The 15,374-nt window shown below is 31.5% G+C and overlaps 1 protein-coding gene and 1 long non-coding RNA gene across 2 annotated transcripts; one reads left to right on the plus strand and one right to left on the minus strand.

Moving 5' to 3' along the window:
* The first annotated feature begins 4,005 nt into the window (after positions 1-4,005).
* On the plus strand, positions 4,006-7,724 carry LOC101249733 (probable LRR receptor-like serine/threonine-protein kinase At3g47570). The gene is made up of 3 exons (XM_010323813.3): positions 4,006-4,962; positions 5,051-7,033; positions 7,224-7,724. The coding sequence occupies exons 1-3, from the start codon at positions 4,047-4,049 to the stop codon at positions 7,565-7,567; spliced, it is 3,243 nt and encodes a 1,080-aa protein (XP_010322115.1). The 5' UTR covers positions 4,006-4,046; the 3' UTR covers positions 7,568-7,724.
* Positions 7,725-9,385: 1,661 nt separating this feature from the next.
* LOC101250805 (uncharacterized) lies at positions 9,386-12,298 on the minus strand. The gene is made up of 2 exons (XR_182840.5): positions 11,941-12,298; positions 9,386-9,770 (listed from the first exon to the last, which is right to left on the minus strand). It is a non-coding gene; the product is annotated as an uncharacterized lncRNA (long non-coding RNA).
* Between the last annotated feature and the right edge of the window lie 3,076 nt (positions 12,299-15,374).

The following is a 15,374-nucleotide window of genomic DNA, read 5'->3' on the forward strand; positions in this document are numbered from 1 at the left end:
CCTTACCATTATAGAAACGACTCATATATACCCCTGCCATTACAAAATAAGCTCACATATACCCATCATTTAGTGAAAGTCAAAAAATTAGTTTTAAATTTATATTTTTTACTTTTAATTTTTTTAAAAATTATTTAGGGTTATATATGATTTTTCTATCAAAGTTCAAGGTATATTTTAAATTTTTTCATACATAAATTATTTTTTGACTTCTTTTATTATAATTATTTGAGTTTTTTATTCTTATTATCTCTACTGTCTTCAGTCTGGTTTGCTTTAGAAGTAAGCAAGTAAAGACAAGTGGTAGCTAAGCGAGAGTGCTTGCGGTGATGAAAAATCTTTTTATTATATTTTTTTATTTCATTCCTTGATTTAAAGAAAATAAATTTAATCTATTTTTATTTGTCTATATTGTAATTTGATATTTTGTATTCGAAGAAAAAAAATTGTTCATTTACAATAAGTTTTACAAGAATATTAGTAAAACATAAATAAATTTGATTATCAAAATAATAATTCTAAATTAGTCTTTGGAACAAAAAAGAGTCAAAAAAGAATATGTTTAACGAGGATTAAATTTACTTATATGAGATTATGTTTTTTAGAAAAAAATAATAAAAAAATTAGATTAAAATTAATTTTTCTTTCATTTTCGTTAGAGGAAAAGGATATATGAGAGTCATTTCTTTATAAGTAGGGGTATATATGAATCACTTTCATAATAAAAGATATATTCGCTCTAAATGATAAAACTAAGGGTGTGTTTGGTATGAAGGAAAATGTTTTCCTAGAAAATGTTTTCCTGGAAAACAAGTAGATTTTGGACTTATTTTCTCATGTTTGGTTGGTGAGTAGAAAATATTTTCCGGAAATGATTTTTAGTGTTTGATTTATGAATGAAAAATATTTTTGAGGAACATCTTTTATTTTTACTAGAATACAAAATAATTTATATAATTGAAAATATTTTTTAAAAACAATTTTTTTTGGGTGGTGGTGATGGGGGGGGGGTAGTGTGTGTGGGTGGGGTGGGGGTGGGGGCAGAGGGAGGGGGTAGGAGTGAAAAAATAAAAATTTGAAGTTTATAGTATTTTTAAAAAACAAAATTAATTTTTTTTTGGGGTGGGGGATGGGGGGGTGGGGGTGAGGGGGCTGGTAGGGGTGGATGGCTGGCTGGGGGGGAGACGTAGAAGCTTAAAAATAAAATTTTGGAGTTGAAAATATTTTTAAAAAGCAAAATCAATTTTTTGGAGAGGGGGTGGTGTTGGGGGGGGGGGTTAGAGATCGGGTGAAAAAAATAAAATTTTGAAATTGAAATATTTTTTTAAAATTGATGTTTTTCCCAAAAAAAAAATATAATTTGAAATTGGAGGAAAGCTTTGGAAAATATTTTCCTTAATTTTTGAAGGGAAGTCATTTTCCTTAATTTTGAGGAAAATGAGTTGATTTGGAAAACATTTTCCAAAACTTTTGTTCCAACCAAACATGAGAAAATTGAAAAACATTTTCCAGAAAATGTTTTCCTTCGTACCAAACACACTCTAAGGGATATATCAACCCTTTTCCCTTCTTAAAAAATGAATTCAAAAGGACTTCTTCACTACTCGAAATAAAGGCTTTCCTTTTGAATTAATTCAAATTTTTCCTTGACTTGTCATTTTCCTGAATAAAACTAGACAAGTTTTTCCTTGATCAATTAAAATTAGCCCAAAAGATTTATTTGTTGTTAACTACATGTTTGTGGTCACTTGTAAATGCGTAAAACCTTCTTGTCAGTGTCATCGCAACTATTGTTAGGAGCGAAAATAAGCAGGTGTAAACGCGGAAGCTAGCAATACAAACCTCGAAAGACCACGAGTAAGAAGACAACGAGAAATATATCAAAAGACACAAAGATTTAACGTGGTTAGGTCAATCGACCTACGTCCACAAAGGAGATGAGCAATCCACTATAAATATGAGAGTACAAAATACAGAGAGAAACAACCTCAACCAATTCACTCAGAATACATGGGAGGTTCACACAAGTGATAACATATCAAGCTTGTGACCCACAGATTCTCCCTCTAACCAAAACTCTCAAAGCCTTTAAAACTACATTGTGAATGCAAATTAAGTTAGAAGGAACATGCCTCTATTTATAGAGTCCTAAACCTTTTCCTACCAAAAAAAGAATAGTCAATTCAAAACCTTTTCCTAAAAGGAAAACCTATTTATGGTAAGAAATCAGGGCAAATAAAACCCAACAAATGTCCCCCTTGGCCTGAATTTCTGACAAAATAAATTTGTCCACCTTCTTTACTTAATCTTCAACAACTTGCTTCTCCTCTCCATAATCTCCTTTACAAAATTTATGTCTCAACACAGAGAACCTCTCTGAAACAATTTCTCCAACAAAATCTTCATTACTGTCAAAAAGGTTGCGGCTAGAACTACACCCGTCAAGATGAACACCTCTTTCTAACTTGGTTCAATCTTCGATTATCGAACCACTACACCTGACTCCATCATTGAATCTGGCTCTGATACCACTTGTTAGGACCGAAAATAAGCAGGTGTAAACGCGGAAGCTAGCAAAGCAAACCTCGAAAGACCACGAGTAAGAAGACAACGAGAAATATACCAAAAGACACAAAGATTTAACGTGGTTCGGTCAATCGACCTACGTCCACAAAGGAGATGAGCAATCCACTATAAACATGAGAGTACAAAATACAGAGGGAAACAACCTCAACCAATTCACTCGGAATACATGAGAGGTTCACAAATTTTCCCTCTAACCAAAACTCTCAAAGCCCTTAAAACTACATTGTGAATGCTAATTAAGTTAGAAGGAACATGCCTCTATTTATAGAGTCCTAAACCTTTTCCTACCAAAAAAAGAATAGTCAATTCAAAACCTTTTCCTAAAAGGAAAACCTATTTATGGTAAGAAATCAGGGCAAATAAAACCCAACAACTATTACACGAATCTTTTAACTCTGAAAAAAATATTTACATTTTTTGAACTTTAATAAAAGGTTTTCTTAATCTTTTTAAATATCAAGTGGTGACTTTGTTTTAAATTTAATATTTTCTCCAAGTTGAAAGAAGTAAGTTGAGACTTTAAACTATGTTTTCAATTATTTTTCCAACTTCTCTGTTCAACATATTATTTCCAAACATAAACCCTATCAACCAATAAACTAGATAAATTACTCAATATCAGTTGTCATTTTAAATGTACTTTTTATTTTTAAAAAAATTATGTAGGGTATAAAGATCCTTTTTACAGACACTTGTTTTAATACTTTTTTGACTCACTATTTCAGTTTTTTTTTTAATTATTTTATTTCATTCTTTAGTATAGAAATATGAAGGGGAAAAGTGTGCATGAAAAAAAGTGAAAAAAAGAATTTTAAATTAATTATCTTTTTGGGTATATTGTAGTTTATTTTTTTTATTTGTAAAAAAAATTCGAGGTTATATATGATAAATTTTAGAGGAAACTTAGTGAAAAAATAAATTTTACGATAGATTAAAATTAGCGTTGGATAAAAACCAAACAAAAAAATTGTGTGAGAAGTATCAGATATACCTTCTCATGAATATATACATATATATATATATATTTATTTAATTTTTTTACTTTCAATAGAGAAAAAGAGTATATGTATTATTTGTGTAACAGAGTATCAACTCTAAATGACAACTTGAAGGGGTTAATATCATCAGAGAGTGGTAGGAACAACGTGAGAGAGAAAATTGTGCCATAAAAGAAAAATATGAGAGACTTTGAGTGCATGGTACAGTATATTTGACTATAGAATACTTTTCAGTTTTCACATACAATTTATTGTATTAAGAGTTCACATTTTCAAGTCTAAACCAAAAAACACTCCATAGTAATTAAGAAATTGACAAAAGACTTGACTGACTTTCACTAATTGATCTAAACCAAACAACACTCCTAGTGTAATGTATAGAATGAATTAAATAGGTGTTCTAATTAAACATTATTGATTTCAATTTTTGTTTTAGCTCAACAAGGTATATATTATACAGTTATGGGCAGAATTAGTTGCATTGTCCTCTTTGGTTTTGCAGTTTTGATTCTGCTTCCTAACCAAACTTCACTTGCTACTGTTCCTAATATTAGCACTGATGAAGCTGCTCTCTTTGCACTGAAATCACACATTTCTTCTCATCCTAACAACATCTTAGAAAGCAACTGGTCTTCGTCCAGCCCCGTTTGCAGCTGGATTGGAATCACTTGCAGCTCCCGCCACCATCGAGTCACTGCTTTAGACATTTCTAACATGCAACTTCATGGTACCATTCCTCCACACATAGGAAACCTCTCATTTCTTGTTTCCCTCAGGATCAATTACAACACTTTCCATGGAAATTTGCCAGCAGAGTTGGCTCATTTGAAGAGGTTGAAATTGATTAATGTTAGAAGTAATAACTTCACTGGAGCCATTCCATCATTTTTGAGTTTGTTACCAAACCTACACACTGTGTCCCTCTGGAGCAACCAATTTTCGGGGAAAATTCCATCTTCCCTCTTCAATCTAACAAAGCTGCAAGTGTTGACTTTGCAGAGTAATTTTCTCGTAGGAGAGATCCCTCGAGAAATTGGTGATCTTCGTTACCTGACTGTCCTAGACCTGCAGTACAATCAGCTTACTGGCCCGATACCACCATCAATATTTAACATTACGACAATGCAAGTGATTGCTCTAACCAACAACAATCTTACTGGAAAGCTTCCAACAACTATATGTGACCATCTACCGAACTTGGAAAGGCTTTATCTCTCAAGCAACTCCTTATATGGAGTTATTCCATCAAACCTTGAGAAATGCAGAAAGCTTCACACATTGTCATTGTCATTCAATGATTTTATTGGAACTGTACCGAGAGAGCTAGCAAACTTAACGTCTCTTATAACATTATTTCTTGGACAACAACACTTGGAAGGTACGTAGTATGATATGATATATCCTTACAACATATCTAAAAGGTAATTACTCACATATATATATATTTCAAACAATTACATTGACAGGAGAGATACCTGTGGAGCTAGGTAATCTTAAGAAACTACAGAAGCTGGGATTAGCCGAGAATGAGCTTACTGGTTCGGTCCCTACAAGCATTTTCAACATATCAGCACTGCAGGTCCTAATACTTTCACTAAACAAGCTTTCAGGTACTCTACCTTCAGATTTAGGTCGTGGAATGCCGAACCTAGAAGAATTTTACTGTGGAGGAAATAGTCTGAGTGGTTTTATCTCTGATTCAATCACGAATTATTCGAGACTGAGAATGCTTGATCTCTCATTCAACAGTTTCACAGGTCCAATTCCTAAATCACTAGGTAAATTAGAATACCTTGAGGCTCTAAACTTGGGATACAATAGTTTTACCAGCGATTCAACATTAAGCTTCCTTGCATCATTGAATAACTGTAGGAATCTAAGAAATCTCTGGCTCTATAATAATCCTTTGGATGCCATTTTTCCGGCATCTGTTGGTAATTTCTCAGACTCCTTGCACGGTTTTGAAGCAGATGGTTGTAAACTTAAGGGCATGATTCCCAATGAAATTGGTAAACTTACTGGTTTGACAAAGATGAGTCTATATAACAATGAGTTCACCGGATTTATTCCGAATACCATCCAAGGCATGTTGAGCCTTCAAGAACTTTACCTAGATGGAAACAAGATACAAGGAACCATACCAGATTATATGTGCAGTTTACAGAATCTTGGTGCATTGGACTTGTCACAAAATAAATTTTCTGGTTCCGTGCCACCATGCTTAGGAAAACTTACCCGTTTGAGGATACTTCATCTTGATTACAACAGGCTGGATTCTAGATTACCAGAAAGCTTGGGAAGCCTTACAGATCTTTTAGAATTTAGTGTTTCATCCAATTTATTAAGTGGGCAAATTCCATTTGAAATTGGTAATTTACAGGCCGCAACAATCATTGATTTGTCAAAAAATGATTTTTCTGGTACGATTCCTACCACTCTAGGGGGTCTAGATAAATTGATTCATCTTTCTCTAGAACATAATAGACTAGATGGGCCTATTCCAGATTCATTTGGCAAAATGTTGGCATTGGAATTCTTAGATTTGTGCTATAACAATCTTGTTGGTGAAATTCCAAAGTCATTAGAAGCTCTTGTGTCTCTAAAATACCTCAACTTTTCATTCAATAAACTAATTGGAGAGATTCCCACTGGTGGTCCTTTTTCAAATGCCACAGCTCAATCCTTCTTGTCTAATGATGCACTATGTGGTGATGCCAAGTTTAATGTGACAAAATGTGTCATCCAAACACCCAAGACGAAAAAGGCTAACTTAGTTTTGTACATCAGTTTGGGAGTGGGTATGTTACTTCTTATATTAGCCCTTGCATACGTATATGTAAGATTGCGAAATACAAAAAAGAATACAGGTCAAACAAATGTGTCACCATTAAAAGAGCATGAAAGAATTTCCTATTATGAAATTGAACAGGCAACAGAAGGATTCAACGCAACCAACTTGCTTGGTAATGGGAGTTTAAGCACGGTCTACAAAGGGATACTTAAAGATGGTACCCTTTTTGCAGCAAAGGTATTCAATGTGCAATTGGAGCGTGCGTTCAGAAGTTTTGACATAGAGTGTGAGATACTCCGAAACCTTCGCCACAGAAATTTGACCAAAGTCATTACCAGCTGCTCCAACCTTGATTTCAAAGCCCTAGTGTTGGAATACATGCCCAACGGGACACTTGATAAATGGTTATATTCTCATAACTTATTCTTGAACTTATTGCAGAGATTAAATATAATGATAGATGTTGCATCTGCAATGGACTATCTCCACAATGGTAATTCAACAGCTGTGGTGCATTGTGACTTGAAGCCAACCAATGTCTTGCTAGATCAAGAAATGGTTGCTCATGTCAGTGATTTTGGCATTTCAAAATTGTTAGGTACAGGGGAGGCTTTTGTTCAGACAAGGACAATTGCGACCATTGGATATATTGCTCCAGGTATACTACAACTTTTCAAAGTTATCTAATATCGTTTAAATATATTGCTCCAGGTATACTACAACTTTTCAAAGTTTTCTCATATCGTTTAAATACTCAAAACAATTCTTCCCCCTAGGTATAAATGGATTTTCTATGTTATTTTGCATATTCCATTTTAACTAGCAAACTTTTATAATTGTGATTTCAGAGTATGGACAAAATGGAATTGTATCGACAAGCTGTGATGTTTATAGTTTTGGCATCATGATGATGGAGACGTTCACAAGAACAAGACCAAGTGATGAAATATTTATCGGAGGCTTGACCATACAACGTTGGGTTAGTGATTCCTTTCCAGGTGAAATTCATAAGGTGGTGGATTCTAATCTGGTACAGCCACAGGATGAGCAAATTGATGCAAAGATGCAGTGCTTGTTGTCTATCATGGAATTAGCTTTGAGCTGCACTTTCGTAACACCGGATGCAAGAATTCCAATCAAAAATGCTCTTTCAACGCTGAAAAATATTAGGCTCCGGCTTGTCAGTAGTTGACACTAGGTGGAATTGGACCGGCTTCTCTTGTATGCTATTTGATTTACTATGCCAGTTACATTAAACTTTCAATTTTGCTAAAGTACGTAATTGTGTTTATTCAGGATTGTATGAAGCAACTCGTTTCTTAATATATAAATATATATATATTTATGTATATGAAAGTTGAAATATGACTAAAAAAGATAGTAATAATTGCATGTGAAATCAAAGAGAAAAATTAAAAGATGTCACAACAAAGAGAAATGGATCTCTACATCCGTCAAGAGAATGTATAACATGAGTTAATACATGAAACTCACTTTTACATGGCGAAAAAGGATAAACAGATTTACCCTTCTTCAATTCTAGTGCTTCAGTTTGACTGGAAAACAGGTTCTTTAGACTAGCACATTATGCATGGTAGGAAGCTTGGTTCTTCAGTCTTGATGATAACTCGCCAAACAAGATGTGAATAGCAACACATTGGTGTTTTATATAAAAGAGGACAGAAGGCTATATATCATGCAGGTTGCTTTCACGTGACCATTTTGATTTTGTAAATGATTTTATTTGTTACAACTAGCTTGCTGACCTCATGGAATTAATATCAGTGACTTTGTTTAATTCATGTCGGAAGAATAGACTGTGTGATCTATATCAACTGGGATATATAGATGAGCTCCCTGCACCCTTAACTAAAAAGGTCTTGGAATGGAGAAACCCTGGATAACGAGAGTTAAACCCTTACAATTTCAACCGGAGCCATTCCCTCATTTTAAAGTTTGTTACCAATTTTCGGGGAAAATTCCAACTTCCTTTTCCAATCTAACAAAGCTGCAAGTGTTGAGAATACAGAGAAATTTTCTCGATGGATATACCACCATTGATCTTTAAAATACACGCAGGGGTTATAGGGTCCTTGCAGCAATTTCGGATTTTTCAATCAGTTTTCCCAAAAGAACGATTGCTTATAATGATAGTGAAATTGACAAGACGGTAGAAACATTTAATTGTGATGATGAATCTGCATTTTATCGGTTTAACCTTTACAATCATAAAACCCCAAACTCTCCTTCCATCTTCTTCTTTTCTTTCATACTTAGCCTATTGTGATTGTTGCTTTGCCCTTCTACCTTACTCCAATCCTAGATTTATAACAAAAGTCTCTAGTAATATTGACTGACCTAAAAATTTTAACAAGTAATATTTCATCTGCTGCGATAGAATAAAATTGTTGTATCATAGATTCTTGTGCTAAATTAAAAAATTACAGGTGAATGAATTTTTTTACCAAATTAAGTCATTATATAAAACAATTTATCAAAATAATATATTTTTTCAAAATTTTACAAAAGTAGCATAAACGTATTTCATACTAACATTTTAGGGTATATTTCAATTTTTAAAAACTAATAGCGTTAGGTTGATATATGTTAGTATGAGTAACGTTTTACTTCTAAAACGTTTTTAAGAGTAAGACGTTACTCACAGTAATGTTTTAGGAGTAAAACGTTACTATGAGTAACGTATATCAATCTAACGTCATCAGCTTTTTTTAAAAATAAAATATATCCTAAAAAGTTACTGAGAAATACGTTTATACTAATTTTGTAAAATTTTTAAAAAACATATTATTTTGGTGAATTACTTTATATAATGGCTTAGTTTGGTCAATACTTCAAATGAATGCAACAGGTGAAATGCATTGAGAAAGGTAAAATTATTATATGATTAGAAGATATAAGTTAAATCTCATTAACTAATTATAAAAGTGTGCTCGATCTTTAAGAGCTTAAATTTTTAAAAGAAACGATCACATACTTCAACAAAATCCCAAAAAGAGTCAAACTTATATATTCATTAAAAAAATCACCCGCTTTCGTCAATCGACATCCTTAAGATACAAACATATATTTCTTCTTGTCCATCAAATGAACATGATGAAGAAGAAGGCCACAAATCTAATTAAAGGGAAGCCCAACAAAGGGCTAGCTAGTTTTGGAAAGTGGATCTCAACCTATACATTAATTAAAGCAAAATATTGGTATCTAACTGAACTAATTGTACAAGTAACAAACTAGTACTATTAATGAACTCACAATAGCCACAACTTGACTTGCCTTCCAAAATGAATTAGTTCCTATATGTCACATCCTGAGGTTAGACATGAGCATTGAACCTTTTCATTCATCTAAGAGATTTTTTCATAGGAACAAACATCCTGTTTCAAAAAAGAGTGTTATGCTGTGGTATATAAAGTTAACGAACAGTTTGTTGGGCTAAAGTTCCCGTTATGTTGTGCTATATAATCAAGCATAACTAAATACACAAAAATTAACGGAGTAAAACAGAAAAACTACCCTAAATTAATGTCTCTTATACATCAGACAATAATAATCTATTGAATCTGCACAGAGCATTTGGAATCATAGTATTTCGTTATCTTGAACATTTTTACATTCTTTATTAATATGTTTATTTATTGCTTTTAAAAATTATTTTTATCAGTGTTAGAGCATAAATATCGAAAAATCATACAATTGAACCGAATTAATTCAATTATTCAGTTTGATTCTCGGTTTTAGGGTCCTAATACTTCGGTGCTCCCAAGAAATGAAAAATCACACTCCCTTCGTTTCACAACGAATGTTCCCACTTCCTTTTTAGTTTGTTTCAAAAATAATGACTCATTTCTTTTTTTGACAACACTTTAACTATAATTTTCCACGTGACATATTTAAGACCACAAGATTTAAGGGTATTTTGATACATTTGACATAACTTTAATTTAAACCATAAAATTATAAGTCTACTACAATTTTGAATTAAACTGAATAATTATTTTTGAAACGAAAGGAATAACTTTTTTTGTTTATCAAAGTCAGCATGAGACTAATGCACGACCACATATATATCTTATCAACGAAAGTTTGCAACAAATGTCTTAAATTGGACCGTCAATGATATTGCCCTGATGCCCCATTACGATTTTCTGGATTAGTTAATACTTAATACTACTTATTTGATTACAGTAGTAAGCTGATTCAATTTATTAAGGAGAAACTTAGTAATATACTATTCATTACCATATATATCATTATTACTTGTGCTTTCAAAATATTACATATTATATTATTAATTTAAGAGTTTTATACATCTAAATATATATATTTTTGCTATCAGATACACTAAAACAGGAAGGAAGCGAATGAAATTTATCATGTATTTCAAATACATGTGAATCGTACCATATACCAAACATAAGTGGCAAGTGAGATTTGTTATTTATCCTAAATAAATAAGCGTATCACTTGAATATGGTGTATTCAATAATAAATTATACTTAATTTTGACCTTATATATCTTGAGATACATATATTTCAACATATCTGAATATATTGAATGCACTATAATTTGATAGGATACCTAATATTACAAATTAAATTACACCTAAATAATTAGCTTTAATACTAATGAAATTTATGTAAATTTCCTATTTATCACTTATCACTTCATGAAGGCTAAAAAGTAAAATCATACGGTCCTTGAGATAAGCATCTATAAATTCAGTATCTTAAGGCTAAAACCAAAAAAGAGTCTGAATCATTAATCAATATTCTGACCAACTTAATTAAGCTCGTTCTCCACGGTGATTGTTAGATTGTGGAGCCTAATTAATATATATAACTGTTTATGCGGTGAGGTTGCCAGGGGGTTATGGGGGGCGGGAGCCCCCCATCCGAAGGAGGGGTTTGGGGCAGCGCGCCGATCTAAATTTTAGGTTTTACTATTTATTCTCCATTTATTCTCTGTAACAAAAAATACTCTGATTTATTAATATAAATATACGTCACCGCCGTGGAAGTTTACTCATGGGTGTTATCACGAAATATTGGGTTTTCTCTTTCTCTCTCTAAATCTCCCATCTCTCATCTCTTTCTCTTGAAAGTTCTTATGTTCTTCATTCATCAAGTGTGTATATGTGAATTCGATCCTAACAGTGATAGCTAAGTGACTCTCTTAGCATGGATTGCACACAAGTTGAGTATCCTTGGACATTTTATTTTCCTTGTTATTGTTAATAATCTTCATACATAACTGCAGAATCGAATTATAGAAACTAAATTAAATCAAATGCAACTGAACTAGTTTGATTTGATATTCGGTACAAATTATTGAAAAATCAAAAATTGAAGTACTAAATGTTACCCCTATCTATATGTGAAAAAGAATTAGTAAAAAAAAACAAATCAATTTGCACAAAGATTAACAATTAGTGGTGATTATCTACAATCCCAAGATTTAAACTCACAACTAACTTGTAAAAACAAAGAATAGTAACATAAGTAAAAGGTAGAAGCAGAATGAATAAATTTAAATGAATCAAGTACCTGGTTTGACATGCTTCTCAAAAGTTCCAAATAAAATCCAGTCATTCTTCATAAATTCCTCCCTACAATACCAAACTATGAAACTATATATTATATTTTCTTTTCTAAAATAGAGTAAAGGGAAAGCTTATACAGTGAAAAAAAATGTAAAAATGCATACTGTTGGTCTTTACACCTCACTACTTTATAATTTTTCCTCCAATGTCTTTATGTGTCGGTTTAGATTGATACATGTCATGAGTTAAAGCAACAGCCATAGAAATGTCACACTTATGGTCTAATTAATCATCATTTTTTTTCAAATACACTCAAAGTCAAACTTATTATAGCCTATAGTTATTTTATTTTTGGAAACCACTCCTATTAGGACCACTACTCATCTTTATTATAACACCATTGAAATGGAAAGCTATAAAAATTAATCATTACTTGGTATATTATTGGAGATGTCATTAACATAGGTAAGACCCTTTCAACTAACATCCGGCCTGGAAATTTCTTTTTTTCTTTTTTTCTTTTTATATATATAATATAGATCAAATAATTTAGATTCTCATAGTTTATTTATCAATTACTCCATATATGCTTTTTTTTTTACGGTTTTCATTCGTACTAGTTATGCGTAGATTATTTTTTTATATATCGTTAATTTGGTGTATTAAAAATAATATACATTATAACAAAATATTTATTTATGAAATATCCTTCATAATTATATATGGTGGAAAATATGTAAAAGTGTATATGACGGATAATTGAGTCTTTAATAATGCTAATGCATGTAGTAGATTTTTTGCGTTACTAATACCTAGAAATCTATGATATTTAAAATATACATTCTAATTCTCAATACACAATATAATGCATATAATATTTTTACTTATATGTTTTATCAAATGCTCAGAAGATCTCAAACAAAGAATGATAATAGATTTGTTTCACTAAAGGCATTGATAAATGGGATTAATCTCATTATTGAAGTGAACACCTTTTACAAAAGGCCAAAGATTACTCTGAGTGACTCAAAAGTTTGGATCATGTACGAACCTCTAGTGAGTTGCCACGTAAAAATGAAGCTGTATGATCCCCTATGCACACATGGCCTTGTCTACTTGGGTTAAATGCGACCAACTTCGAAAATTTAGGTTGGACACATCATTCGGATGGATTAACTTGGAAAACAGTATTTAACTACTTTGTATCTAAGATGATACTCTTCTCTAATTTGATGAAATTTCAATTAATTTGAGTAATTATTCAAGCTAAATCAAAGTTCTACTATTTATTTATTTGCAAATCTGAAAATTGGGGATATATTTTTGAGTGTCTTAATTGCGTGCTCCATTAAATTATTTTTATGAAATTCTTTCAAAGTATTTATTATGAAACAAACACCTTGGCAAAAATGATAAACACATCAAAAATTGAATACATTTGGGGCATTTCTGCAATCTATAACTTAACTCAATCTTTCATGTGTGACTCAGGGGCGAAGTCACTGTCTAGTAAGGATGGTCAGATGAATATTTTTTTTCAAAAAATTATATCAGATATATAAACAAAATATACTCTAATATTTGGATATATTATTGATTCAACATTCTTTGACACAATAAATGTAGATAGACCGGCAGAAGGCACACTTATTTACCTCAAGGAGTTTTGGGTTCAATTCTCACTATTTGTATTTTTTTAATATACAAATCTCTTCTTAAACCAAAAAACACAGAATAATTTGTGATCTATTAATCGGTAAAAAGCTATTTCACGTATTCATACCATTAAAAGAAACTATCAACTCTTTAATATTTAAATATTTTTAATGAAATTTCTGGCTCTGACACTGACATAATTTTAGCTATTAGATGGCCAAACATGAGTCAAAGGTCCTTAATTTGTTGGCATTACTAATCTTGGTAGATCCTTAGTTCTTTCAATTCCTTCATGATTTCTCTTAGTCTTTCAAGGTTACTATCATATAACTTTTCTTCTTATAATTACGAGTGTTAATTTTACTATCATATATCCTTAATGACCATAGAATGTGTGTGAATTGATAAAAAAGTTGCTTAAATTTATTTTTGAGTCAATATTTTATTTTCGAAAGTGTTTGACAAATATAAAAAATAATTTGAAACAAGTTAGGAAGTATTAAATAAGAAATTTAACTGAATTTTTTTTTAATTTTATTTGCCAAAATCCACTTTTACAGTCAAATTTTGAAAAATATGTTTTTCCTTTTACAAAGTTAATTAAATTGTTTATATTCGGAATAAAATATCCATGAAATAAACAATTTTTATTACAGGTACTAAGTAATTTATTTTAATGTTTAATCAAGATAACAACATATAACATGTCTACAAGATTATAAAATATGTAATAAAAGATAGTTTTTTATACCTTACTTCCTCTCGTTGATAAATAGTTTTATCAATGCCGCAACATTTCTCCTTTTCGGCTATGAATAGTATTTTTCGCCTTCACGCCTTCGGCTACTTTCGTACTATTCCTCCTTCAGGCTGGAAATCGCAACTTCCACTTTGAACTATTTATTAAGTTTGAAGAAAATAGATATATAAATGACTTTTATTTCATATATAATAATCTCACTTACATATTATAAGTATATTTCTTAATACAACATTAATAGAAACACTTTTCCCTAACGGGAGAAGTTACTTACTCACTCTTAATTTCAACTCATAAAATATTCTTAACCTTTCTTCTCTCAGACTCTCTAATACTCCACACTCGACTCCCCTATACATATGAAACTTTACTTCTTATATATATATCCGGAGGGGTCTATTTACAATCAACTTTTTTTTAAAGGACTTCCTTTAAATATTACATTTTTATCTATTGGCTCGTTCGAGTCAAAAGATTCCTTGCTGATAACTTTGTTTTATGTCACATGTACTGCTTTCTGTCACTGGCCGACAGGATATGATTTTTCTTTTCTAAAGAAAAGCACTTCTTTTTCTTTATGTCTTTTTCTTATTTTGTTAACGTAAGTGCTTACGTTTTGTGTATGATTACGTAAGTGCTTACGTTTTTCATCTTCTTCATCGATCATGATTGTGTTCTAGCATCTTGCATGCTAATTTTCAAGTCTCCTCTATTGCTCCCAATCTCTGGAGCTCAATATCCAGGATTCTTTCTTTGAGTATTTCTAATTTTGATCTTCCTTTGATGATAAGAACCCAATCAGTGTCTTGATCTATCACCCTGAAATCATCTTTGTAAAATCTATTTAGAATAGCATATAAGGCTTTTATCCCTAATGCTCTTCTAGTTTGTATCCATTTCTTGTCAAGATAAGGAAGTTTTTTGTCTACTCCCGTAGCCTTAACATTAAAATCTTTTATTTTTTCAACAGAAATGTAGTTGAGTATTGGATAGTATGCTTGCGAATCTTGGCACTCCATTGA

Source organism: Solanum lycopersicum, chromosome 6, assembly GCF_036512215.1.
Source record: "Solanum lycopersicum chromosome 6, SLM_r2.1".
In the NCBI taxonomy this organism is placed as follows: Eukaryota; Viridiplantae; Streptophyta; class Magnoliopsida; order Solanales; family Solanaceae; genus Solanum; species Solanum lycopersicum.

Bases quoted from the DNA above. Each gene is read 5' to 3' on its own strand.
- LOC101249733 (XM_010323813.3), top strand. From the start codon at position 4,047: ATGGGCAGAATTAGTTGCATTGTCCTCTTTGGTTTTGCAGTTTTGATT. The intron at 4,963-5,050 runs GTACGTAGTATG...TTACATTGACAG, and splicing joins TGGACAACAACACTTGGAAG to GAGAGATACCTGTGGAGCTA. The intron at 7,034-7,223 runs GTATACTACAAC...TTGTGATTTCAG, and splicing joins CATTGGATATATTGCTCCAG to AGTATGGACAAAATGGAATT.